Below are 23,753 nucleotides of genomic sequence, written 5' to 3' on the forward strand. Positions count from 1 at the left end.
CTGGTCCCATCCTGCAGCCCCGCCTGCCCTCAGCCTAGCACAGTGTCCGTCCCAGTGAGGCTGAAGGCTCAGAGAAGCGACGCCCAAGGCATGGGCTGGCAGGGCTGGGCTGCGAGCTGGGGACAGGCTTTTCCAGGTTTGGAAAAATCCAAAAAACAGAGGTTGGAAAACAGTGTTAGCTGATTGTGGGATGTTGGCACCGAGTGCAAAATAGCAGATGCTCATACATTCATCGGTATCTGGCATGGGAATGACCTTTTTCCTTTTTCATGCAAAGCCAGGGCACCTGCCCCTTTAGGCATTGCTAAGGTGGGTGCCCCGTGAAGACTGCATTCTTGGGACACCATCACCTTCAAAAGTACACGCGCAGGGCGGGAAGACAGAAACCAGGCAGTGAGATCTCGGTTCCGGATAATCCACAAACCAGGTCCTTTGTAGACAGACAATCAAGAGTTGACTGTATCTGTCAGTGTTCCTTGCCCAGCGCACCAGGTGCGAGCAGAGAGGGCTGTGCATGGGTATAGGAGGGCGGCAGCACCAGTGGGGGGAGCCAGGAGAGATAGTCTGCATGGCCCAGACACAGTGTTTTTGTTGTTGTGTTCTCCATTTATAAGCTATCCATTTCTCCCGAAACATTCGACAGTCTCATTAATGAGTTGCTATCTAAAACATTAACGTATAACATGATGTAAATATGAAGTATAGGTTTTAGAATGAAATTATAAGGAGTGCTTTTTAATATAACGACTTGGAAAATGCAGAATCTTATAGAATTGCTCCTTGTTATGATCTTTCTGTTCCTCCGTTACCAGCTTGTAGAATCTGTTTTCATGCGTGAGTTGTGGCCTTCCTGAGCACTAAGGAGACTCCCAGTAATCTGTTACTGGGTCATGTGAGCTGCAACGTGGTGTCTCTGCGCTTGTACAACGCTCTACAGATTCCACGTTGAAATAGGCAGTTTCTTAAATGTTAATCTGTTAAGGAACATAAAGCATCTGTGTTCAGATAGCCCAGCGCTAGGTTCACTATAAGGTAGTAACAGGTGTGCTTAGGGGGCATTTGATGGAGGGGTGTCCACATTCACTGTGGAGAGCTGTAGTCAGATGTTGTGAGAAGCAGGTACTGTGGTGCTCTTACTCCATGGAAATCACTCTTTTCCATTTTAAGATCGAGAACCTCGACCCCCGAGGCATTCAGCTGTCAGCTCTCTTCATGAGTGGTGTGGACATGGCCCTGTTTGCGAACGATGCGTGTGGCCAGCCGGTGCCCTGGGAGCACTGCTGCCCTTGGATGTATTTTGACGGGAAGCTCTTCCAGTCCAAACTCCTCAAAGCAAGCCGGGAAAAGACCCCACTCATCGACCTCTGTGATGGTCAGGTCAGTACAGGAGCAGCAGGGGGCAGGGAGGAGCAGCTGGCCACCCCAGAGCGGGATGCAGGAACGTGTGCTGGCTAGTGAGCCTGGGCCTGGCCGCACGTGTGCACAAGTGTCCATGCTGGCTGCGGGCGCCGAGCTGTACCCACCCAAGCGCTAAGTCACCGCACACTGAAGCTGGCCCCTGGGGGACATATGGGGCTGGGTTCCTCCCGGCGTCTGGCCACACCTTTCTCAGCAGCCCAGTATCCTGCCTTGTTTTGTGTGTTTCTGGCACGACATCTCGATGGACACACATTATTCACTTACTCACATTGTCCTCACGGCCAGCAGCAGCACGGTAACAGCCTGAACATGCACATGGCACACTAGCTATCTCCACAAGGCACATCCCACAGCCTGGCACTTAGGGATATGAGCCAGCACCCGACACGATGCTCAGGCCCATTTCCAACAGCAGAATCACCCACAGAAGCATGAAAACGTGGCACTAAGTAGATGGTGAACAGCACACTTGTGTACAGTGTAAAGTCTGAAACAGGACAGCAGAGCCTAGGCGGCAACTCCTACCTCACCCGGCTCTGCACGGGTCTGCGGAGCGCCGCGAGAATGCCATGAGCACCTACATGGGGTTACAGGACACATTTCAGCAATAGGTGACTCCACAAACGTGCAGCTCCTGAATGTGGAGGGACCATGCTTGTTGGAAATTCTGGTGAAGTCAGCCGTCATGTGATCTTGTCCCATGGCATGAAAGAGCCTCCATTTGCTTCAGGCTTCTAACTACATGTTCTCCCCGAGCTGCTGTGGCTCCCAAGTCAGGCTCCGTCTAAAGACGGATTGATGGGATACATGGGTTTTCAGATTCTCGGATTAAGAATTTGTGTTGTTTTATGTCTTTTCGTATTTATTAACAAAAGACACTCCAGGTGAACGTTACAGGTGTTTTCTCACAGTGGCTTTGGCGCACACAGGCAGTGTGGTGTGCATCTGTGCGGGTCGCTGTCGCCTTCTGTGACACGTGCAGCACACGCCGGGCCAAGCGCTCGGTCCGCGGGCATCGTCTTTGCTGTTTGGACTCAACCACTGGTTTCCAGGACCAAAAACTACACTTTCAGTTAAGAACTCCTATAGGAAATGGTTCTCACCTGGAGATGAGCCAGCAAAGCTGGGGTTTAAGTTTTTAAGTTGGTGTTTGTCTGGGGTTAAGGCCATGGGAGTGAGGGGGATCTATTCATTGTTTGCATTTTCCACCTTGCTTGCCTTTTGTACCAAGCGTGGCTCTGCAGACCAGGACTGTGACTTGGGAGAAAGTGTGGAGACACATCCTGGCGGTCGGTGTGTCTCACTTTGTCCTGTCCATTCCAACTCGAGCCAAGCCTCGTGAGCCACGTTTTCACATGCTGGCACTTGACTTGCAGGCCGAGCAAGCTGCCAAGGTGGAGAAGATGCGGCAGAGCATCCTGGAAGGGCTGAACCTCTCCCGGCAGAGCCACCCGCTTCCCTTCCCGCCACCCACGGCGCTGCCCTTCTACCCTGCCTCCGTGTACCCCCGGCACTTCGGGCCCGTCCCCCCAGCTCAGGGCCGAGGGCGGGGCTTTGCAGGTGAGTGTGCAGGCACTGTCAGGAGGGACTGGCAGTGTGAAGGGACAGGCACGCGTGCCACAGGCACCCCGTGTAGCCCTGGTCCACATCTTGCTGCACTGGGACCTTGTAACTAGTCACCAGGCTTACGATGATGTATGCAGCATCAGCTTTTCAGGGTAGACAGGGTGCAGACTCAACTCCCGAAGCCGTTATGGGGAAGGGAGAGAGGGAAATACAGAGGCTGCTGGAGAGACTAGGTGTTACCAGTTGGTCGGCTCAAGTCTGGGGGCCAGAGGAGTCTTCTCCGCCAAGGCCGCCCCCACCACCCCCTGGGCCAGTGGCTGAGCCCCCATGCTTGACACTTCAGAGTTGTTCATTGCTGGCAAGAGGGGCTGGGAGACCCCTCCCTGGCAGCTGATGGTATGGAAGCAGCAGCTGAAGGAGACAGGGTCACTCTGCCCAGAGGCCCACCGGTGGCTCCCTCCGAACCCGCTCCTCATGGCTTCTCCGTCTCTCTCCACCCGGGTCCCACAGGAGTCTGTGGCTTTGGAGGCCCCTATGGGGAGACTGTAGCAACAGGCGCTTACCGTGCCTTCCGAGTGGCAACGGCAGCGGGACACTGCGGAGCCTTCTCCGGCGGTGACAGCGGCAGGACTAGCAAGTCGCAGGGTGGTAATTATGCCATGCCTTCTCCTAGAGCTTCGCTGCCCCACCTGGTCCCCCTCTGCTGTCCTGGCCCAACACTGCATCCTTTCTGCTAGGCCCGCTCCCAGCCTGGTCTGCCCCCAGGTCTCGGCCTGGCAGTGGGGCCATCGAGTGTCCATGCGGCCATGTGTGCCTGGCCCCAGTGTCACCTCCTGTGCTGGGACAGGCTGCCTGGCGGTGCCTGTTGGTGGGCTATTCCCCTGATGAGAGGGGATGAGCTGGCGTAGAAGGTTCTGAGGTTGTAGCAGAACTCCTGGCACAAAAACTTTCCACAGACTGTTCCGTAGGAAACGTTTTTAAAGAAAGTTCTAATAACCACATACATAGATACATTTATTTTAAATTCCCTTTGCTTTTCTTCTTGTATGTGTAGCCTTACAAGAGAGAAAAAAGTCTTAACATTTAGTTTTGAAATAATGTCTTTTGATTTAGCTGTAATTAGAGCCTGTGACTTGTAGCTGTGTCACATGTCCTGTATTTTGGGACTGCAGAGTTAGGCCCGGCCATCCCATCCACGTCACAGGGCCCTTCCGATACATTTTCAAGTAGCTCCAGGATAGGCAAGGCTTCCTCTCCTGCCCAGGAATGTTTTTCCAGCTCAGCCCCTGGGGCTGGAGGGAAACCTCTTCTGGAGCAGTAAAGACTCGCAGGCCAGCGCAGACCCCACCCCCCAACCCCCAGAGGGGCTCTGGGACCATTTCTCTCCCTCACCAACCCTGCATGCCCCTCTCCTGCCTCCCACCAGTGCTTTTCTTCCTGCCCACGCCATGCAACGTGCAGTGACGCGTGCTCGGTGCTTCGCCACTGGCTTCAGCTCCTTGCACCCCTTGTCTGGACACTCACATCAGTGTGTAGTTGGGATACAGCTCTGGGTGGGGTGGTGACTGTGGACACTGTGGGGTCAGAGGTAGTTTCTTGGGCCGAAATGGCAAGAGGAACCTGTTCCTAACTACTCGTAAACTGTGTCTGGAGCTCAGCTCTGCACTGTCCAGTGCAGTGACCGGCAGGCACTGTGCTCTGGAGCGCTTGACCTGTGCTTGTCCGATCTGAGCTGGGTCCGAAACACAAAACACACATCCAGTTTTAGACCTCATATGGATAAAGGAATACAAAATAGCTAATTACTAGTTTTTATATTGGTTACATATTGAAATAATAGTGTTTTGATATGTTGGGTCAAATAAAACATTATCAAAACCTATTTCATCTGTTGTTATTTTTTCAGTGTGGCTATTAGGAACACGAGGCCTGTCATAGATGTGCTTGCTGGGCAGTGCTGGTTGGCAGCTGATTGTCGTGTTGAAAACCCGGATCATAGAGAGTGTATTAGGGTCCGTTTCATCTGCCAGGAAATAAGAAGCTTGAGGTTCTGTTTGGTTTTTATCAGAAGTTTTGCTCTCAGTTAACTGAGAATTTTCTTAGTTTAGTCAGAAAACCTTAGAAAATGCAAGCTATACACAGCTAATAGAAGTTAGTGAATACAGTGGATGTTTGTGACCCCACATGAGGGAATTCTGATTTAACAGTACAGTGAGAAATAAAGCCACAATTCCTGGTTAGCTTCTGTAATGTTTGGTGAAGGCAGGAACTGTGGAAGCAGTTACTCAAAGAGAAAACACTCTGAGTTTGCAGGTGTCCACCTCTGTGGTGGAGGCAGTGTGTGGGGACTGCCTGGCAGCAGCGGTTTACTGAACCTGTTTCAGTCTAAAAGCCCCTCACAGTTTGCATCTGTAACTCATTTCAGTTGTTAGTTCTGTGTAGCTGTCACGTTTGCTTACTCTCAGGTGTGTTTGTAACAACAGCTAAAACTATTAAAATCAAATGATGTGCACATTAATACTTTATGTCATAAATAAATCTTCCCAAAGCAAGGGAAGGGGCCTTTCTATGAAATATAAGCCACAGTTGAAAAGAAAGTGCTTGCTTATTCCTTTTTGCAATTTTTAATATGTGATTGTCAAGATTTGTTCTATTTTTTATGCAGGACTGCAGCCTATACCTTCTCAGGGAGGGAAGCTAGAAATAGCTGGCACCGTGGTCGGCCACTGGGCTGGGAGCAGAAGGGGCCGCGGGGGCCGCGGGCCTTTCCCTCTGCAAGTGGTTTCTGTTGGAGGACCAGCACGGGGGTAAGTTCTGAAAGTGTGTTTGTATTAATAGAAAACAGCCTCTTTATTCTTTCTTTCTTTTTTTTTTTTTTTTAAGATTTTATTTATTCACTTGACAGAGAGGAATCACAAGTAGGCAGAGAGGCAGGCAGAGAGAGGGGGGAAGCAGGCTCCCTGCTGAGCAGAGAGCCCGATGCAGGTCTCGATCCCAGGACCCTGAGACCATGACCCAAGCAGAAGGCAGAGACTCAATCACTGAGCCACCCAGGCGCCCCTAGCTAGCCTCTTCTTTCAATTAGGACTTTCCTAGGAACATTTTTATATCATTAGATACATCTTCGTTGATGTCACTGTTTGTGGTTACATAGGATTCCATTATATATGGTATTAGGTAGTTCTTTCAACCATTATTAGGTAATTATCAACACATTATTTAATTAACCATTTTTCAGTATTTAAAAAGTAGCATTTTTGAAGTGTATGGTTTTCAAATTGAATATACTGGATATGGACTCAAACGATTGATATCTTGGAATGTTAGAATTAGTCTGTGGTGTGACCGTGATTTACTAGACAGTGCTACTACTGCAGGAGAGCGACATCATTTTACATGTTTCGGCTGTCTTCAGCAGACTCAAGCCTGTGTGCTTCTGTCATCTTCTCTCTGTTCAGGCGTCCAAGGGGAGTGATTTCCACTCCAGTGATCAGAACGTTTGGAAGAGGTGGACGGTACTACGGCAGAGGCTATAAAAACCAGGGTGTGATTCAGGTAATCCGCAGCGCAGGGCAGTGGCGCACTCTGAGGGCCCAGGCTTCCGGGCTAGTCCTCTGGAGCCTGCGTCCAGACAGCGGGTGCTGGTGGGGGGTTCTGCAGCTGCCGAGCACGTGAGGGGCCTGCCAGCTGTGACTCTTCAGCCCAGTTGGGCAGGCGGCAGCCACGGTGCTGAAGAGTATGGTTTCCTGGTCACAGCTGCATGGGGAACATTCCCAGGGTGTTAGCGGCATTTATGTTATAAAACGTTTAAGTAAATAGCAGCTAGGTTTTAAAAAGAAAACTGGTATCTTTTTCTTCTCCTGGACCATCTTGACTAGCTCTTCCCTGAGAGGTTCAGCCTGTGAGGGGACACAGTCATGAACATGTCTCTAGGAAAGAGCTGGGGTTTCTTCCTGCTTTGGATACTACCACTTTAGAACCTGGATCCTGATGAATTTCCCCTTGAGAAGGATCTTTTAGAAATGCCAGTCAGCCTGCTTCTCGAGTTACGACATTCAATCAAAGTGTGATTTTCTGTCCATGCTGTGCATGCAAACCTCAGGACTCTCCAGTGACTCATGTACCAATAACCACACACGGAAGTTTAATTGGCCAGAAGAAACTAAAACACCTGCCTTTACCGGTTGACCTCAGCATCATAAAAACTTCTCTTTGTTTTTTCTAAGGTTCATTTTATGTTGGCGGTGGGGGGGGGGGGTGCAGAGAGAGAATCTCAAGCAGACTCCCTGCCGAGCACAGGGCCCAACACGGGGCTTGATCTCGAGATGCTGCATGAGATCATGACCTGAGCTGAAACCAAGATGCTCAACCAACTACACCAACAGGAATTTCTGTTTTGGTGAAATATATCTAGCAAGTCAGATACAAAGACAGCCCCTCCCTAGAAGCAGGGTCCAGGCAGCCCATCTGCAGTGCAGCGTCCCCCAGGGTGGGGAGTGTGCTCTGCTCACTTTGGCCCTCCCAGGTCCACCCCAACCTTCCTGTCTTCAGAGACGCCCTTCTGAGCGGAAAGCACTCAGCCTCGACAGGTTTATGAGAGGGAGGGGAACCCAGCCTTGCTGTGCTCCAACCCAGAGCCTGTCCTGTGCAGAGAGCCCTCATGGGGACTTCAGCCCTACTGGTTATGGGGCCTTTACAGGGCCCCATACAAGACAGCTGTGTGGCATAGCCTCTTCCTTGTCTCCATAGTGTGCTGAATCCACCGGCTTCGCTCCCTCCCTGCCTGTTTCCTTCACTTTTTGAAGGAGGGACGATGCAGTGTGTCGCCCACAGACTCTGCGTCTGGCCAGGTGTATTCTGAGGGGCTGGCTCCCCATGACCCGACCTCCTCTTCTGGCATCCTAGTAGTGGGTCTGAGTGCCCTGCCAGTCGTGGGTCTCTGTCCCTGTGACAAGACCGAGGTGGACCCGTGCGCTTCTGTCAGGGGCACACGTGTCTGCGTGTTAGGACCTAATGTACTGATGCGCCACTGACTGGATCCATTTATTCACTGGAAATTGCAAAAGGAAGATGTTCTTACTCCGTCATTGCTCTTTTCATTGTTTATTGGGGAATTTGTATAAAGAGATGCTTCTTCCCCTTGCCTCCTGTTTGGTACCTGAGTATGACAGTCCTGGCAGGACAGACACGTTGCCTGCCTTGGCCATGGGCCTTTGGTGTGGCATCTGGTCTGTGGTGGCTTCCTTTGAGGGCATCACCTGGCCCAGCACCACATTTCTCTTAGTTCCTTGGGCTCTTTAGTAGGAAATGGCATTTCACGACCACTGTCTGGGTGCCCACGGACCCTGATGCCATGGCTCGGTCACTGTTCCTTGTGCTCTGTGTGCACTCACCTGGACACGCAGTCCTGTTTGTTTGTGCAGAAACACACAAGTGACATGCCTACTTTTTATTGTTTGGTTGGGTTTTTTTTTTGAGATACAATCCTCCTGAATTCACACTGTTTCTAATTTATTTATTTATTTATTCATTAAAGATTTTATTTATTTGACAGATCACAAGTAGGCAGAGAGGCAGGCAGAGAGAGGAGGAAGCAGGCTTCCCGCCGAGCAGAGAGCGCAATGCGGGGCTCGATCCCAGGACCCTGAGATCGTGACCCGAGCCGAAGGCAGAGGCTTTAACCCACTGAGCCACCCAGACGCCTCACACTGTTTCTAATTTAAACGTGGGTGTTTGCTTACAGGACTTGTGTTGAGTCTCTCATGTTATGTCTGCATGTGGATCTCTGTCTTTCCTCACACCAAGTCACTGTTTCTGTGCTTTTCCTATGAACAGAGCTAGAGGAAGGACGTGTACTCAGATGTATCATGCCCACAGACACGCACACATCTACGCTGCCGTGCACTCGGTGTACCATGCAAAACAGACACACGCATGTGTATGCCGTTGCTTTTCTTCAGTAAAATACCTCCAGGGTTTGTATGGACTCTTCTGATTCAAATTTAAGACCTTGGGAATTTGACCTAAACTTTACTGTTGGTATCGGTATGTCTCTTCTTCCACCCCAAGAACGCAGGGTTGATAAGTTAGATGGCCTTGGACGTGTCACTGATTTTGTCCCAGCTGTGTGCACAGTGGCTCAGTCCCCCAGCTGGCACATTTCTGAGGGCTGTTACCGACTAGGTCATCCCAGCACACAGCCTTGACCTGCCACCCCACCTGTGCCTCATTTGCCCAGCTTCTGTGGAAGTGTGTCCTCTGCCTGCCAGCCTTGTCCCTTGAGGCTGTCCTCAGTAGACCACAGAGGGGACCCCATGGAGATGAGGGGCCGTTTGAAAGCACTTTGCTTTCCTAACAATCGAAAGCAGTGGTTCTTACCTCCCACTCAGGTGTCTCATGGACGTTCTCTCATTTTCTTCTTTCATAAAGCTTTGTGTTGAAGACTGACAATAAAAGAATCGTCTTTCTCTGGGAAGTCGTTTGCGGTTTTGGCGCAAAGGCCCAAACTGTTTTTGTTTCTCTGCCAAGGTTTAGTGATGCAGCCCTGTTGCTGGTCGTTCTGGGTTGATGTGCTCGGCACACACCATGCTCTTTTCCAAACGTGGTTTCAGATCATGTCTTACATCAGAAAGTTTTCTTGGATTCCTGTTTTTTCATTTCTGTTGTTTCTCCTTGCTTGGTTTCATCTCTGGTGCTCCTGCTGAGCTTGCCCTGGGTCCGTCGTCAGCATTTGGCATGTTCTCCACTCCCTTTGAGGTCTTTCGAGACAGAACTCACCTGCTTCAGGTGGACAGTGCAATCTGTTCTTACTCTTGTGCAGCAGCATTGCTGATTCCAGAACATTCAGCACCCAAGAAGAAACCCCTTTCAAAGGAGCAGCCTCTTCCCAGCCCCTGACGGCCACGAATCTGGTTTCCATGGCTCTGGCCTTGCTCTGTGTGCGTGTTATGTTGCGCACCAGCTCGCCTCTCCCTTCTGTCGCTTCCCGATGCTCCACTGTGGGGACGGGGCACATTTTGTGTATCTGTTTACCAGCTGATGGACATGGAGGCTGTTACCCAGCTTTATTGAGATGTAATCAGCGTGTAGCATTGTATCAGTCACAGGTGGATAGAGTGCGATTTGATGCTTGTGTATACTGCACAGTGGTCACCACAGTAAGTCTAGGTAGCCTGCATTACCTCGGATAGTTACAAAAATGGATTTTCTTGTGATGAGAACTTTTGAGATCCCTCTTAGCAGCTTTCAGATATGCAGCAGTATAATTCATTACAGGCCTGGCCTTCACGTGTTTGTGCGGATACACATTTCATTCCTCTGGGAGTGAATTCCTGGGTCCCTTGGTCGTTCTACATTCATGCCCTTGAGGAACATCCAGACTCCACAGTGGCTGCCCGGTTTTCCCCTCCCACCAGTGGTGCATGAGACTGTGGATTTCCCTGCGCCCTCGCCAGCTCCTCTTATTGTCTGTCTTTGAAGTTAGCTTTCTGGCTGGGTATCTCAGTGTGGTTTGATCCGTGTTTTCCTGTCTTTGTTTCTTTCCAATTTTTTTTTAACATTTTATTTATTTATTTGACAGACAGATCACAAGTAGGCAGAGAGGCAGGCAGAGAGAGGGGGAAGCAGGCTCCCTGCTGAGCAGAGAGCCCGATGCAGGGCTCGATCCCAGGACCCCAAGACCATGACCCGAGCTGAAGGCAGAGGGCTAACCCTCTGAGCCACCTAGGTGCCCCTTCTTTCCAATGTTAAGCTTTTCTTTCTCTTCCCCATCTTCATGTATGACGATGTCCATGTGCTACTGTGTCTCTCTAGTTGGGTCTCTGTTTCTGGAACAGCCTTTGCTTCTGTTTTGGATCTTCTGCGTGTTTCCCACCTCACCTCCGGGCTTTTCTTGGTCTGCTCTGTGCTGGAGCCAGAGGACAGGTCCTGGTCTTCTGGGGACATGCCCTTGGCTGCCCACAGTGGTGTGGTTCCTTCCCTGATCTTCTTACATTGCGCTCTGTGTGGCTCTACCTCGTGCTTCCTGTTGCTCGTTTTTAGGTGACATCGGTGTTCTTGCCCCGTGAGAGGCCCGGATACTGAAGGGCAGCTGGCCTCCGGAGAGTTTCTGGCTCATCTCTCTTGTTGGTGTTGCTGCTGCCCGGAAGGGTCGAGTGTCAGTGAGGCAGGGGAGGAAGTGCTGCCCTGTGCTCGGGGTACTCTTCATGGTGGCGTGGGTGGGAGGGGCTTGTAGTGGCCAAGGCTTATGGGAAGAATTGGCTGTGTAGAGAGCAGATGTCTATTTCTGAACAGGTACAGTCCGCTTTCATGTTCCCTCGCCAGCATCCTCTGTTCCTGCCCCCACGGTCCCCAGAGAGGGACTCGGGTGGCTTCCCCAACACTCAGACCCTTGCTGGGGCCCCTGCTGTGGGGTGATGCCTCCGCCAGCCCCAGCAACACTGCTGGAGGTGTTTGTTTGGTGGCAAGTGGACATTTCCCTCAGAGAGTGAGCCCTTGGAGGTTTGAAAGCACGTACTTGGAAATCTTTGATGTTACCTTTCCCCCCGCTTCACCTTCTTACATTCTTGTATAATTTTTCTCAAGGTTCTAACAAAATGACAGTGGTACTGAGTTGTGGAAAAGCACACATTCGTATTTCTGAATCTGGGACTGAACTACTAAAGTGAGAAGACCCATGGGATTTGAGCCCAGAGGGGAACCAACACTGGAAGCACTGGTGGAGGCAAGGGCGACGGGCACCTCCAGCCCTGCTTGGCTGAGTGTGTGTGTGGGGTGGGCTTTCTTTTCAACCAGGAAGACACAGTTTTCAGAGTGGGAAAGACTGGAGACCAGACATACTGCCATCTGGGGTTGAAAGGGAAGGAATGCAGAGCTGGAAGTTCTGTAGGCGGCTTTCTGGTTCTGGGTCTCCTGTTCTTCACTGAAAAATGACCGTTCAAAGGCAAAGACCATTAAGGTTTTCTTCATCAAGGAGTCTGCCTCTGACAGTGGTTCTCGGCCCTGAGGATGTGCCCCCCCCCCCCAGCTTGGTTTGCAAGTGCTTCTGGCTTCTAATGGTCAGAGGCCGGCGATGCCCACCACTCTGCGGCACACAAGACAGCCCATGACAGTACGATCAGGTCCAAAATGTCATGGTGCCAGTCTGAGAAACCCGCGGTCTGAGATGTAAGCACCTGGAAGATCTCGGCTGTCTTCCTTGTCTCTGACCGAGAGGTCTTATCTTTCTGGACATGAGCTGAATCACTCTAAAAGTACATATTTTTCCAAAATTACTTTTAAATCTGTTAAGAGGAGCAGAGAGGCCCGTTCAGAAGAGACAAGTCACAAACCTTTGTGGCGATTATCGGCTTAGACTCACTTCTTGTGGGCTTGTCCTTGAGAGGACTTAGGTTTGCCTCCATTTCCCGGTAGAAGCGGGCCTCCCCCAGACTGTGACAGGCGGACGTGTCAGTTGGTAAACAGGGAGGGAATCGTAGTCTGAAACTTCAGCTGGATTTATAGGGGTGGTGTTAAGGTGCAGCTGGTACTATCCAGAAGGATTGGGAAGAGCTCCTCGGGTGGGGGTCTCCTGCAGGTCAGGATATTACCTACAGAGATGTGGAGGGAAGGGGCCCCAGGACGAACCTGCCGAGACAAGCATCTCCCAGCAGCAGGTCAGGCAGAAAGCAAGACAGAGTGTATTAGAGTGTGGACTGTAGAGGCCACAGACTTGAGAGAGTACAGAGTGTAGACAGTACAGACTGTAGGGTATGGAATGTGCACCACTAGAGTGTACATGGGGAGCCTGCGGCCGTCGTGAGGTACAGGCCAGAGTACATGGGTGTGTGGAGCAGATCCTCCGGACAGGCTGTGGAGAGCACTGGGGCGGACGGAGGGCAGAGTAGAGCGAGTGTGGACCACGCAGCCCACAGAGCGCACGAGAGCAGAGCGCACACTCCGTGACGAGCGCGCCCCTGCAGGGTGTGCCACGCTGATCTGAAGCGCGCACTGTCTGGGCTCGGTGGGCGTTCCTCCTCTCCCACTGTTGATCAACACTGCTCTCTTGCTTGTTGTCCTTGATTTTGACCAGGGCAAGCCTCCCTATGCTGCTTCAGCAGAGGAAGTGGCTAAAGAACTGAAGTCAAGATCCGGGGAATCCAAGTCGTCCGCCGTGTCTTCAGATGGGTCCCTGGCTGAAAACGGAGCGGTGGCTGAGGAGAAGCCTGCTCCCCAGATGAACGGGAGCGCGGGCGACGCCAGGGCCCCCAGCCACTCGGAAAGTGCCTTGAACAATGACTCTAAGACGTGCAATACAAATCCTCACTTAAATGCACTAAGTACAGACAGTGCTTGCCGCAGGGCTGACGCTCTGGACACTGCTGTCTTAAAGAAAGAAGAGTAAACTTATTTTTATAGAGGGTGAAGGATGCTGGAAGGGTAGGATTCAGGAATATCTGGAGAGAAAGAGAGCCTACAGTTATGTACATTTTTTCCTTTCCGTAAGAGAAAAATGAGGACTTTGGAAATTCGGATCCCTCTTTGATATCAGAGATTTAAACAACACATTTTTTAGTTTTAACCAGTTGTAGTCAAAATGCTACAATAAAACAAAAAGAGAGAAAGAAAATGAAGAGCATTTGACTCCCACACTTAAAATGAAGTACACACAAAGTTTAAACTGGTTATGACAAAAGCCTATAGTTGTGTTTCTTGAACTATAAAGAAAACAAATTTTGGCAGTCTTTAAGTATATATAGCTTAAAATATCATTTTTAGCATTTGGCACCATATGTATGCCATTATCTTTGATTTTGCATTACTGTTCACAAGAAAGCTTTGTCTAAGGCTTTGATTTTATGATTATGAAAGAAATAAGGCACACCACGGTTTTTCTTTCTTACTTAAATCTCATCACTGTTGATGTGGTTCTTTTGTGTTAAAAAAAAAAGTGCAACTATCAAAACTAAAAAATTATAGAGTAATATTGCCGTTCTGCTGATTTTAAATATGCAGTACATCATACTTACTTTACAAGCAAGTTAAATGGAGATAAAGTTGAAATCATAGAAGATGCAAATGACCTTTCAAAATCAACACAATGTGTTCTGAAACTTTTCGTGACTTAATACCATGCATCTGTGATCAATGAACTATGTGGTTTTGATCGGACGTAGACCATTAGTGCTACTACTTGAGCTAACCTTCTGCATGGTTCATAATTTTTAAAGTGTGTAGTTAATATTATGCATGTTATTGTCCTTCCATTCTTACCAGTATGTGCCCATTTGCAAAACAAAATGCTAATAATCAGTAATAGTCCTATAAAAGATGTTAACTCTGTTTAGTCATTGACTGATCTTGCTCTAACCTTAAAATTTTGTGATTATTGACCTCTGTTGCATTTATTCTAAAAACTCCCCAAAAATTATCTAGCTGTTTCAAATATCAACATTACCCTGGTGTATTCACTGCTGTATGCATTATTGTTCTTTGTTGCTGTTTTATGCCTTCATATTAGCAAAATATGAAATTCTGTGAAAAACAAAAAAAAATCCCTTTGATCTTTAAAAAAAAAAAAAAAAAAAACAACCCCCCCTTCTGTAGCAGGAAACAAATTGCTTGTTCTTGAGAACTTTCCCATCAAGAATTTAGTAGAAGCAGGTATACTTATATCATTTTGATGTTTTTGTTACTGTTTCCAAACAATGTACTTTGAAATCAGAATCACTTCTTATTCGTTTTCATATAATTCTCCTGATGCTCTTCATCACACATTAGTGATCAGAAATGAGATGTAATTCCCCAATCCCTGCCCGCGAGACCTGAGTAGGATCTTACTGTAAGTTGAAGGGAGTTCTGCCCTAACTCATGGATTGTGCAAGAATGAACTGCTGTTGGGTCTGACTGATTGTAGGTGGGTTGTGGCGTGCTGTACCGAAGGCTATTGAATGCAACTTACAATGCTTAATAAAAATCTTTATTCTTTTAGTATAAACGCAGCGTGGCTTCCTGATTCAGCTGGCGGCCGGGGTGGGGTGTCCGAGCCCCACGGACAACACACACACCCGGGCTGGTCGTCAGGCCTTAGGCTGGGGTGCGCCCAGGGTGCGGGGTGGGTGGGGGTCCGAGCCCAGCCGACAACACACACCGGGCTGGTCCTCAGACCGCAGGCTCGCGAGCACCCGGGATTCGGGGCGGGTGGGGATCCGAGCCCCGCGGGCCACAGACACGCGGGCCGATGGTCCGACCGCAGGCTCAAAGACCGCGCACTCAGAGCTGCTGCTGCTGCTACTATTGCCCACGTCAGCCATCATCGGGGCTCCCCCGCGGCTCTGCCCATCCCCTGCTGTGGCCTCTCCGGGGTCGCTCAGCCGGCAGCGCTGAGGACAAGCCCGAACCAGCGCTTGGGGAAACCCCGGCCACAGCACTGTATACTAGCGGAAGGGCGACCTGTTCCCTTCCGGCCTGTGCGCGGGGGCGGGGCCTGAGCTGCTTCCGGTCGGGGGCGGGGCGGGGCCTGAGCTGCTTCCGGCCTGTACTTAGGGCTGGGCCGCAAGCACTTCCGGCCTATGGTCTGGACGGCGCAGGGCGGGGCCATGAGCACTTCCGGCCTGTGCTCGAGGCGGGTCCGTGGGCGCTTCCGGCCTGTGCTCGGGGCGGGGCGGCGAGCACTTCCGGCCTGTGCTCCGGACGGCGCGGGGCTGCGAGTTCTTCCGGCCTGTGCTCGGGGCGGGGCGGGGCCGTGAGCGCTTCCGGCTTGTGCCCGGGGCGGAGCAGGCCCCGCCCCACTCGCGCGGGCGCTGCGCGCGCACCGTCCCCGCCCCGCGGCGGGCTGGGGCGAGCGCCGCGGCGGGCACCGGCGCCGGTGTGGGTGAGGACAGCCTCTGCGGCCTAGCCGCTGCTCTGGGGCAGCTCAAACACTTGTTTCTCTTTGTAAAAAGAGCTTTTGTTGATCATGTTTGCTTGTTTCAAAAGTAACACGTTTATTGTGGCTAGACAGAAAGGAACCGAAGTCACTCGCGGCGCTCGCCTCCTGGCGCACCTGCGTCTGTCCCTCTCCGCGGCCCACAGGCGTCTGTGGGTACGTTACAGCGGACTCCAGCTGTAGTGAGGGGTCTGCGTAGGGGCACCGCGCCCAGCACCACCGCCATCAGCACCACGGCCCAGCACTGCAGCCAGCACCACCGCAGTGTCTTCCCGCCACTATGTTCTGCTGTGACACAGGCCCCACACAGTGGTTGTACCAGTGTTCAGACTTGGACTTAGTACCAGACTTAGAGGGCGGCAGGGGCCAGCTCTTTATGGCACTTTCGGTCCAGGGTGCAGTCCAGGGGTGTGTATGTGAGGCTGCATCGCGTAAGAACACAAGGAACCCACAGGGCAAGGGCCTGTGGCAGGGAGGGCTGCTGGGGCTGGGGACGAATGTTGTCTGCAGAGCAAGGTTGGGCTCAGGTCCAGGGCAGGCATCAGTGGACAGAGAACCCACAGGTGCAGGGAGAAGCCACTGCACAGGGTTCTTGGGTGCTGCTGGCACCTGGGAGATGGGGAGCAGTCTCCAGGTGGGCGCACACATCCCGTGGCGGATTAGCCTCTCACTGGAAGGAAAGCCAAGGGGAATGAAGGGTGTGTTGGTCCTCAGTGCTGACTAGCCCCGCTCTTGGCCAGTGGGACAGGAAGGTGGGTTTCTGGTTTTCACCTGCATTGCTTCAGTTGTCCGTGAGGGTGACCTCTCCATTTGTACATTAATGTGCCCTCAGTCTGTCCACGCTCCAGCCAACAGATTTTTAATATTCTGGCTTTTTTTATTCTAAAAACCCAGGCCAGGGCACACATCCCTCTCAGCACCCTCTGTGGGTGGGCACGAGGACGCCAGCTCTCTCCTGATGCGGTCCCCTCAGGACCGGCTCTCTCCTCCTGCCATCTTATTCTGCCGTGAATTCTTTGGACAATGCCTGATTTGCTGCCCTTTCCCCTTTGCTCCTTATTCCCCACTTGGTGGAGTGAGCCTTGCAGAGGTTGCTTTGCCCACCCCACGGGGGGCTTCTGGCTGCTGAGGACTCGGCCTCTACTTACTCCTCTCCTCACAGCTTCCCCAGCAGAGCCAGGGACCCCATGGACCTGCACCAGGCGCTTCACCCTGTGCTGTGCGCTGGACTGTGCAGGTGATGTCTCGCGGACCCCAGGAGGCACAACCTGGGGGCTGGGTGGAAATGACCTAGGATGGCCTCGGTCCATTGTGCCCAGCAGGCCCCATTAGCTCACAAAGCAAGCTGCTGGTGGTACTGCAGCAGACCGACCCAGGTCTCATCCCACTGCAGCCAGCCCTGGCATTTGTGCAGATCCAGCTCCTCAGACCTGACTGATCCAGGCGTGGGTTGTGTAAGTATCACCTGGGGCTGGCTCTCCCAGAGTAGCCTGTTTGCCCTGTGTTGGTGTTTTATGAACAGCCCTCCTCTGGATGGGAAATTAGATAGTCACTGGGCTGAGAACCTCTTATCATCAAGCTCACTGCTTCCCAACATCACAGGGCCATCCTAGAGAGGCTCAGCAAGAAGGGCACTCTCATACAGTATCAGGAAACCCCAGAAGGTTTCCAAAGTGCCCATGGGTCATTGTTCATTTCACTGGGTTCTGGAGCAGATCAGTTTGGCCCAGGTCTCCCAAGGGCCTGCTCTTAGAACTCTCTTGGCATTCACCAGATGGCTTCCTGTGTTATGAGAGCACACATCCAACCCCAGACTAGTACCTCCTTCTTGACTTCTCCCACCCTCCAGACCATTCTTGTCTGTCATCTGTTCTGGCACACAAGCTCCTCAGCGGTGGGATGTGTCTGCCTGGTTCCCGGCCATAAGACCTGCACTGGTTGCGCACTGACATGCTGGACTGCCTACGTGGAAAGGGCAAACTCCTTGACACACACAACCTGAATTATGAAGAAACAGGACATCTCACAGACTTGCAGCTATTACCATGACTGAATCGATAATCAAAAGATTCCCAATAAAGAAAAGCTTCGCCGGTGAATTCTACCATGGATTTAGAGAAAAATGAATACCAATCCTTAAACTCTTCCCCATTGTTGAGGAGGAGGGAGCAGTGTTGAAGCCAGCATTGCCCTGATACCAGAGCCAGACAAAGACTCTAAAAGAAAAGTGAACTGTGGAAACAAGAACCCTCAAGACCCCGGTGTGACTTTCTCAGCAAAATACTGGGAAACTGCATGCACCTGTGAGTTAGAAAGATGGTACACCACGACCGAGTGGGATTAGTTCCTGGAATGCAAGGATAGTTCTGTCTCAAGATCAAGCCTTGTGAGATGCCGCCCTAACAGAATGAAAACCCACAGACTCATCTCAACTGATGCAGAGAAAGCACCTCACAAAATTTAACACACTTTCATGATAAAAATAACAAGGAATAGAAAGACACTTTCTCAGCGTAGTAAGGCCACATATAAAAAGTCCAAAGCAAACATCATACTCAATAGTGAAAAAGTTCAAAACAAAACAAGATCAGAAACGAGAAAAACACGGTATTGGAAGTTCTAGCCAGAGAAATTGGGCATGCATAAAAAACAAACAGCATCTAAATTAGACAGAAAGAAGTAAAGTTATCTGTTCACCAATGGCATGCTTTTATGTACAATCACAAGACTTAAAAACTCTAAAGATTCCACAAAATACTGTTAAAAGTAATAAATTCAGCAAAGTTGCAGAATACTAAATCAACACACAGAAATAAGTTTTGTTTCAGTACACTAGGAAAAAACAATCCCAAAAGGAAATCAGCAACATGATTCCACTTAAAATAACATTTAAAAAAAAAATTCTTGGGGCGCCTGGGTGGTTCAGTGGGTTAAGCCACTGCCTTCGGCTCAGGTCATGATTTCAGAGTCCTGGGATCAAGTCCCGCATCGGGCTCTCTGCTCGGCAGGGAGCCTGCTTCCCTCTCTCTCTCTCTCTGCCTGCCTCTCTGTCTACTGTGATCTCTCTCTATCAAATAAATAAATAAAATCTTTAAAAAAAAATTCTTAGGAATTCACTTTAGCGAGGGGACACAAGACTCGTGAGCTGAAAACTGAAACATTGCTGAAGGCAACAAGACACAAAGAAGTGGAAACACCTCCCGTGTTCATGGATCAGAATATTAACATTGCTAAGATGGCAATAGTACCCGCAATGACCTACACATTCAACGCGATCCTGTCGAAATGATCTTAGCCCTTTTTGCAGAAATGGAGAAGCCAATTACCAAATTCATATATAGTTGTAAGGGGCCTAGAAGAACTGAGATGATCCTGAAAAAAGCAGAGTTGGAGGCCTCACACTTTCTGATTCTGAAATTTACTACAAAGCTATAGAAATCAACTCAGTGTGGCATAAATCTAGACATACTGACCAATAAAGAAATAAAAAGCCCAGAAATAAACTCTTGCCCACTTGGTCAAATGGTTTCGACAAGGGTGCCATGACCATTTAATGGGGGAAAGAATTGTGCTTTCAACACGTGGCACTGGGAAAACTGCATGTCCACATGCGAAAGCAGGACCCTGAGCCCTACTAACACCAAATACAAAAATTAACTCAAAATGGATCAAAAGCCCAAACCTAAAACACAGGGTGAAATCTTCATGACACTAGATTTGGTAACGACTTCTTGGATATGACGTCAAAATGCACAGGCAACAAAAGAAGAAAAAAAGAGTTGAACTGGATTTCCTCAAAATTAAAAATGTTTGTGCGTCAAAGGACACAACTGATCAACAGAGTGCAAAGACAACTGCTAGAACGCCAAGGAAACATTTACAAATCGTCTCTTTGATTAGGGGTTAATATTCAGAATATATAAAGACCACCTACAAGTCAACAACAACAACAAAAAAACCCAGCCCAAATAAAAAATGAGGGAAGTCCTCAAATGGACATTGCTCCAAAGAAAACATACAGATGGCCCAACATTTAAAATGTAAATCAAACCCATAATGATCAGGGAGTGGCACTGAAAACAAGTTTTTGCCATCAAAAGCTAGCATTATATTGAATCAAAATAAAAATCTTTACTTCAAAATTTAAAAAACAACAAAACTCACAGTGAGCCCCACCTTAGGACAGCTACAATGAATGCGCACATACACAACCAGAAAACAAGGTTGGTGAGGATATGGCGAAACTAGAACCCTTGTGCACGTTGGTGGGAAAGCAAACCAACGTGCAGCCACCCTGGAAAACAGTGTGGAGGGTTCTCAAAATGTTAGAAATACAGCTACCCCATGGTTCACCGATCCCAGTTCTGCGTATACACACAGAAGTAAAAGCAGGGACACGAACAGATATTTGCACACCCACATTCATAGCATTACTCACAACAGCCGAAAGATGGGAACAACTCAAGAGTCCTCCGGCAATGAATGGACAAATCAGACGTGGGTTATACACGGAATGGAACAGTACTGAGTCTTTCAAAGCAAGGAATCCTGACACCTGTTACAGCACGGCTGAAACCTGGAGGACACCGTGCCAGGTGAAGTAAGCCAGTCACAGAGGGTCCAACTCCGCAGTTCACCGACATGCAGGTCCCTAGAACAGTCCAGCTCGTGAAGACAGGAAGTAGAATGGTGGGCACCAGGAGCGGGGGGACGGGCGATGGGGGGCTCGTGTCTACTGGGGCCAGGATTGCAGAGGTGCACCATGATGGCTGCACAACACCGTGAACGTACCTAATGCCACAGAGCTGTGCTCTCAGAGTTGGGCAAAATGGTAAAGGTTATCTTGTGTATGTTGCTGCCATTAAAAGAAAAGTCTGTGCTAGCCTTCAGGGTACTTTGTGGAGAGGAAGGGAATTGGCGTGACCGGAAACATGCTGTGTGTCCACTGGGCAGCAAGGAGAACGAAACAAGGCAAATAAAGCAGTCCTGCCCTTGAGGCTGGCTGCGGGGTGTGTGCTGCTGGGAGTCCCCCGCTCGGACCTGCCACAGGCCCGGCCACGCGGGCAGGTGGGGAGCTCTTGACGCTTACATGGGCTGCGCCCCCAGGAACGGCGTGGACTTGGTGGGCACTGAGGCCCAGGGCAGACGGCATGGAAGGGGCGGAGTGTGGGTGGCCAGCCAGAAGGGACACCGGCATCTTAAGGCCACCGGCCCCTGCCTCCTGGGTCCAAGAGTCTGGCCCTGTGCACTGCCCCTCTCTGCATGGCCTCTGAGCCCAGGTTGCTTTAAAGGGCCCTTGTTCCTTCCCACCCACCCCCACCTGCTGCCTGGTCTCCCCAGGGCACTGAGGGCCATGTGTCGCTATCCCCCTGACAGCAAGAGGAGCTGCGACAGAGCACATAGCAGGTGCTCAGTGCACACCTAAGGAAATGAAGGAGAGGGAGGAGGAGAAGGTGGGTTTTCTGGAGGGTGACCACAGGGAGAATTTGGGACCCACAGGATGCTTACTTTAGTCTGTAGTCGGCCCGCAGCCTCGGAAGAGCCTCGGGTAACAGGAAAGCATGTCTGCGGACACTTCCAGGTGCAGTGGACACATGCAGACGGGGAGGGCAGAGCAGGTGGAATGGCCTCAGGTCCCCGGAAGTCTGAGCTCCCGGCCTGCTCCTCCCTCCCGCCAGCAGGCCAGCTCCTCGGGAGGGACCGAGCGGCTTCCGCCTCCGTGTTCCGGAGAATGGCACCCATCTGGGTACCTGTCTGTGGAGCAGGGGGCTGCCGGCCGTGCAGGGTTGATGCTGAGTGCTTCCCAGACAGCATGGGGCGGGGGGGGGGGGGGTGCGGGGGACTGCTGCTGGGGCCTGTGAGGAACTAAGCCAGCTCCTAGTGAGCTAAATGCTGGGGTGCTGTCCTTGTTTGGAGGGCTGCAGCACAGGGCCGGCCTCGCTGGACCACGAGGGGGTGGAGGTGGGCAGTGAGCCCCACAGCACTGCTGCGGGGCGGCCGTCACTCAGCAGTGCCAGGCCAGCGCCAGGCCAGCGCCCTGGGCCCCCCTGCAGACCTAGCACCATTCATCTGCACTAACTCACACTAGGGTGTTAATGGTGGATGGTGCTTACCAGAGCCTTCGGCCCCAGGTCTGGGGAGGAGGACTCCAGAGGGGAGGGTGACAGCTGCAATTCAGGTAGGAAGGCACTGAGCTGCTACACAGGGGCTGGGGGCTGGGGGCTGATCCCTCCTCCCCATCACCCAATATCTTTTCCACTCTTACTCCTCATGCTGGAGCCTTCCAGCTAAGGCCCCGTCGCTGGCACTGCTGAGCTGTGGTCCAGGGTCATCTGCTGGGGATGGGCGGCTGGCCACGCTGGGCTGCGTTTTGGCTCAAGAGCTGGGAGCACCTCCACGGAGCTGCCTGCAGGCGGGAAAGGTAGCTTTGAGAGGCTGCAGGCCTCAGGTGAGCTCCTGCCTGTCAGGGCAGCTGCTGCTAGGCAGCCTGGACCAGGCTTTCTGTCCAGGCTGGAATTCTGGGCTTCGGGTGGCCAGCCTCCCCCAGGAGGAGGGGGCAGAGCACGGGAACACAGGCAGGCTCCCTACTGCACATCAGAGCCCCTCTGCTCCAGCACCCCCAGAGGAGCATGCAGGCTGGGCTGGGAGGGGGCAGGGGACAGGTGGGTGGAAGGAGCCCTCAGAGGCCCCCACCCCCCAGACCCTGACCACCCGGCTGAGGCTGCAGGGCTCAGAGCAAGGTGGCAGCACCTCCGGCCCACCCCTCTAGCTCCGGCTGCCCTATGGCCACATTCCTGACATGGACTGGAGGCCTGAGGCTCTGACCAGGGATGGGGGCGGGGCTCCAACTCCACATAATCACTCTGTCTTTATGAGCTGACCTGTGCCAGCGCACTCCTGGCTCCCCTGAGTTCTGTCCTCTTCTGGGGGCTGAGAGTCAGGAGAGTCAAGGATCCTGTTCCGGACGGCTGGCTGTACCCAGCCCAAAAAGGAGGAGGGAGGAAAAGCAAGAGAAAACCCCAGCTGCCCCCTGTCCCTCTGCTGGGTAAGAAGACAGTTGGAGCCAAGTAGTTGTTTCTTGGCCATCTGAACGGGAAGGACATCCTGAGGGTCTCATCCCACACCCGGGGGTCTCCGGGGCCTGCCTACCCCTGTGTCCTCAGATCACTTTCTTTCGTGGTGCCCCCCTTCCCATGCATTCCCCCGTTCCCTGGACCACCTTGTGCTGACTTGGTTCTTCATCCATCCTCCCCCACAGGGGGTCTCCCTGGCCCACTTACTCCTGGCAGAGGTCCCGGTGGCCTGCCCTCTCCCCTGCGGGTCCCCCAGCCCACGTTCTCCCCCCAGGGATCCCTCTGCCCACCTGACAGGTCCCGCAGACTACCTCTTCCTCCAGAGGGGTGTCCCAGCCCATCTCCCCCACGGGGGACCCCCTGCCCTCCTCCCTGGCCCACATTCCCCGAGAGGGATCCCCCGGGCCGCCTTCTCCCCCATTGGGGTCCCCTGGCCCTCCCCGACAGGTGCCCCCCGCCCTCCTTCTCCCCACGGGGGTCCCCCGGCCCGCCTTCTCCCCCGGCAGGTCCCCCGGCCCGCCTTCTCCCCGCGGTCCCCGGCCCGCCTTCCCTCGGCGGGAGCGGCGGCCCAGGCCGGCGGGCGGAGGCGGCGCCACCCGGGGCGCTGACGTAGAGGCCGCTCGGCGGCCGGGGGTCCCTTCGGTGGGGCCGCGGCTCCCCGCCCGCCGCCCCCGCGCGTCCATTCCCTTTTGTGTCCCGCGCGCGGCCCGGCCCCGCGCACACTCGCGCCCTGCGCCCCGGGGCCGGCGGGCGGCTCCCGGCGCGGCCCTGCTCCGCGCGCCCCGCTTTGT

The 23,753-nt window shown here is 52.2% G+C and overlaps 2 protein-coding genes across 4 annotated transcripts in view; one reads left to right on the plus strand and one right to left on the minus strand.

The window, feature by feature from the left end:
* Positions 1 to 14,959, plus strand: part of FAM120A (family with sequence similarity 120 member A) — a 97,903-nt gene extending 82,944 nt beyond the window's left edge. Inside the window, exons 13-18 of one of the 3 annotated variants that reach the window (XM_059412047.1) lie at positions 1,168 to 1,377; positions 2,796 to 2,979; positions 3,496 to 3,633; positions 5,651 to 5,792; positions 6,444 to 6,540; positions 13,055 to 14,959. In XM_059412047.1, coding sequence (XP_059268030.1) covers positions 1,168 to 1,377; positions 2,796 to 2,979; positions 3,496 to 3,633; positions 5,651 to 5,792; positions 6,444 to 6,540; positions 13,055 to 13,366 — 1,083 coding nt within the window. In that variant the 3' untranslated portion in view covers positions 13,367 to 14,959. The remainder of the gene's footprint in view (positions 1 to 1,167; positions 1,378 to 2,795; positions 2,980 to 3,495; positions 3,634 to 5,650; positions 5,793 to 6,443; positions 6,541 to 13,054) is intronic. The other 2 variants (XM_059412048.1, XM_059412049.1) reach the window with 2 other exon arrangements.
* Positions 14,960 to 15,811: 852 nt separating this feature from the next.
* Positions 15,812 to 23,645, minus strand: LOC132024173 (caskin-2-like). Its single transcript, XM_059410150.1, has 6 exons — positions 23,253 to 23,645; positions 22,771 to 22,861; positions 22,155 to 22,263; positions 22,003 to 22,056; positions 21,398 to 21,658; positions 15,812 to 16,559 (listed from the first exon to the last, which is right to left on the minus strand). Exons 1-6 carry the CDS (start codon positions 23,643 to 23,645, stop codon positions 16,115 to 16,117), a joined length of 1,353 nt encoding a protein of 450 aa, XP_059266133.1. The 3' UTR covers positions 15,812 to 16,114.
* Positions 23,646 to 23,753: the final 108 nt, after the last annotated feature.

The sequence above is a fragment of the Mustela nigripes genome, chromosome 9 (genome assembly GCF_022355385.1).
Source record: "Mustela nigripes isolate SB6536 chromosome 9, MUSNIG.SB6536, whole genome shotgun sequence".
Lineage (NCBI taxonomy): Eukaryota > Metazoa > Chordata > Mammalia > Carnivora > Mustelidae > Mustela > Mustela nigripes.

Bases quoted from the DNA above. Each gene is read 5' to 3' on its own strand.
- LOC132024173 (XM_059410150.1), bottom strand. From the start codon at position 23,645: ATGGACGCGCGGGGGCGGCGGGCGGGGAGCCGCGGCCCCACCGAAGGG. The intron at 22,862-23,252 runs GTGGGCAGAGGG...GGCTGGGTACAG, and splicing joins TAGTCTGCGGGACCTGTCAG to CCAGCCGTCCGGAACAGGAT. The intron at 16,560-21,397 runs GTAAGCATCCTG...CTTTCCTTCCAG, and splicing joins CGGGCCGACTACAGACTAAA to TGAGAGGCTAATCCGCCACG.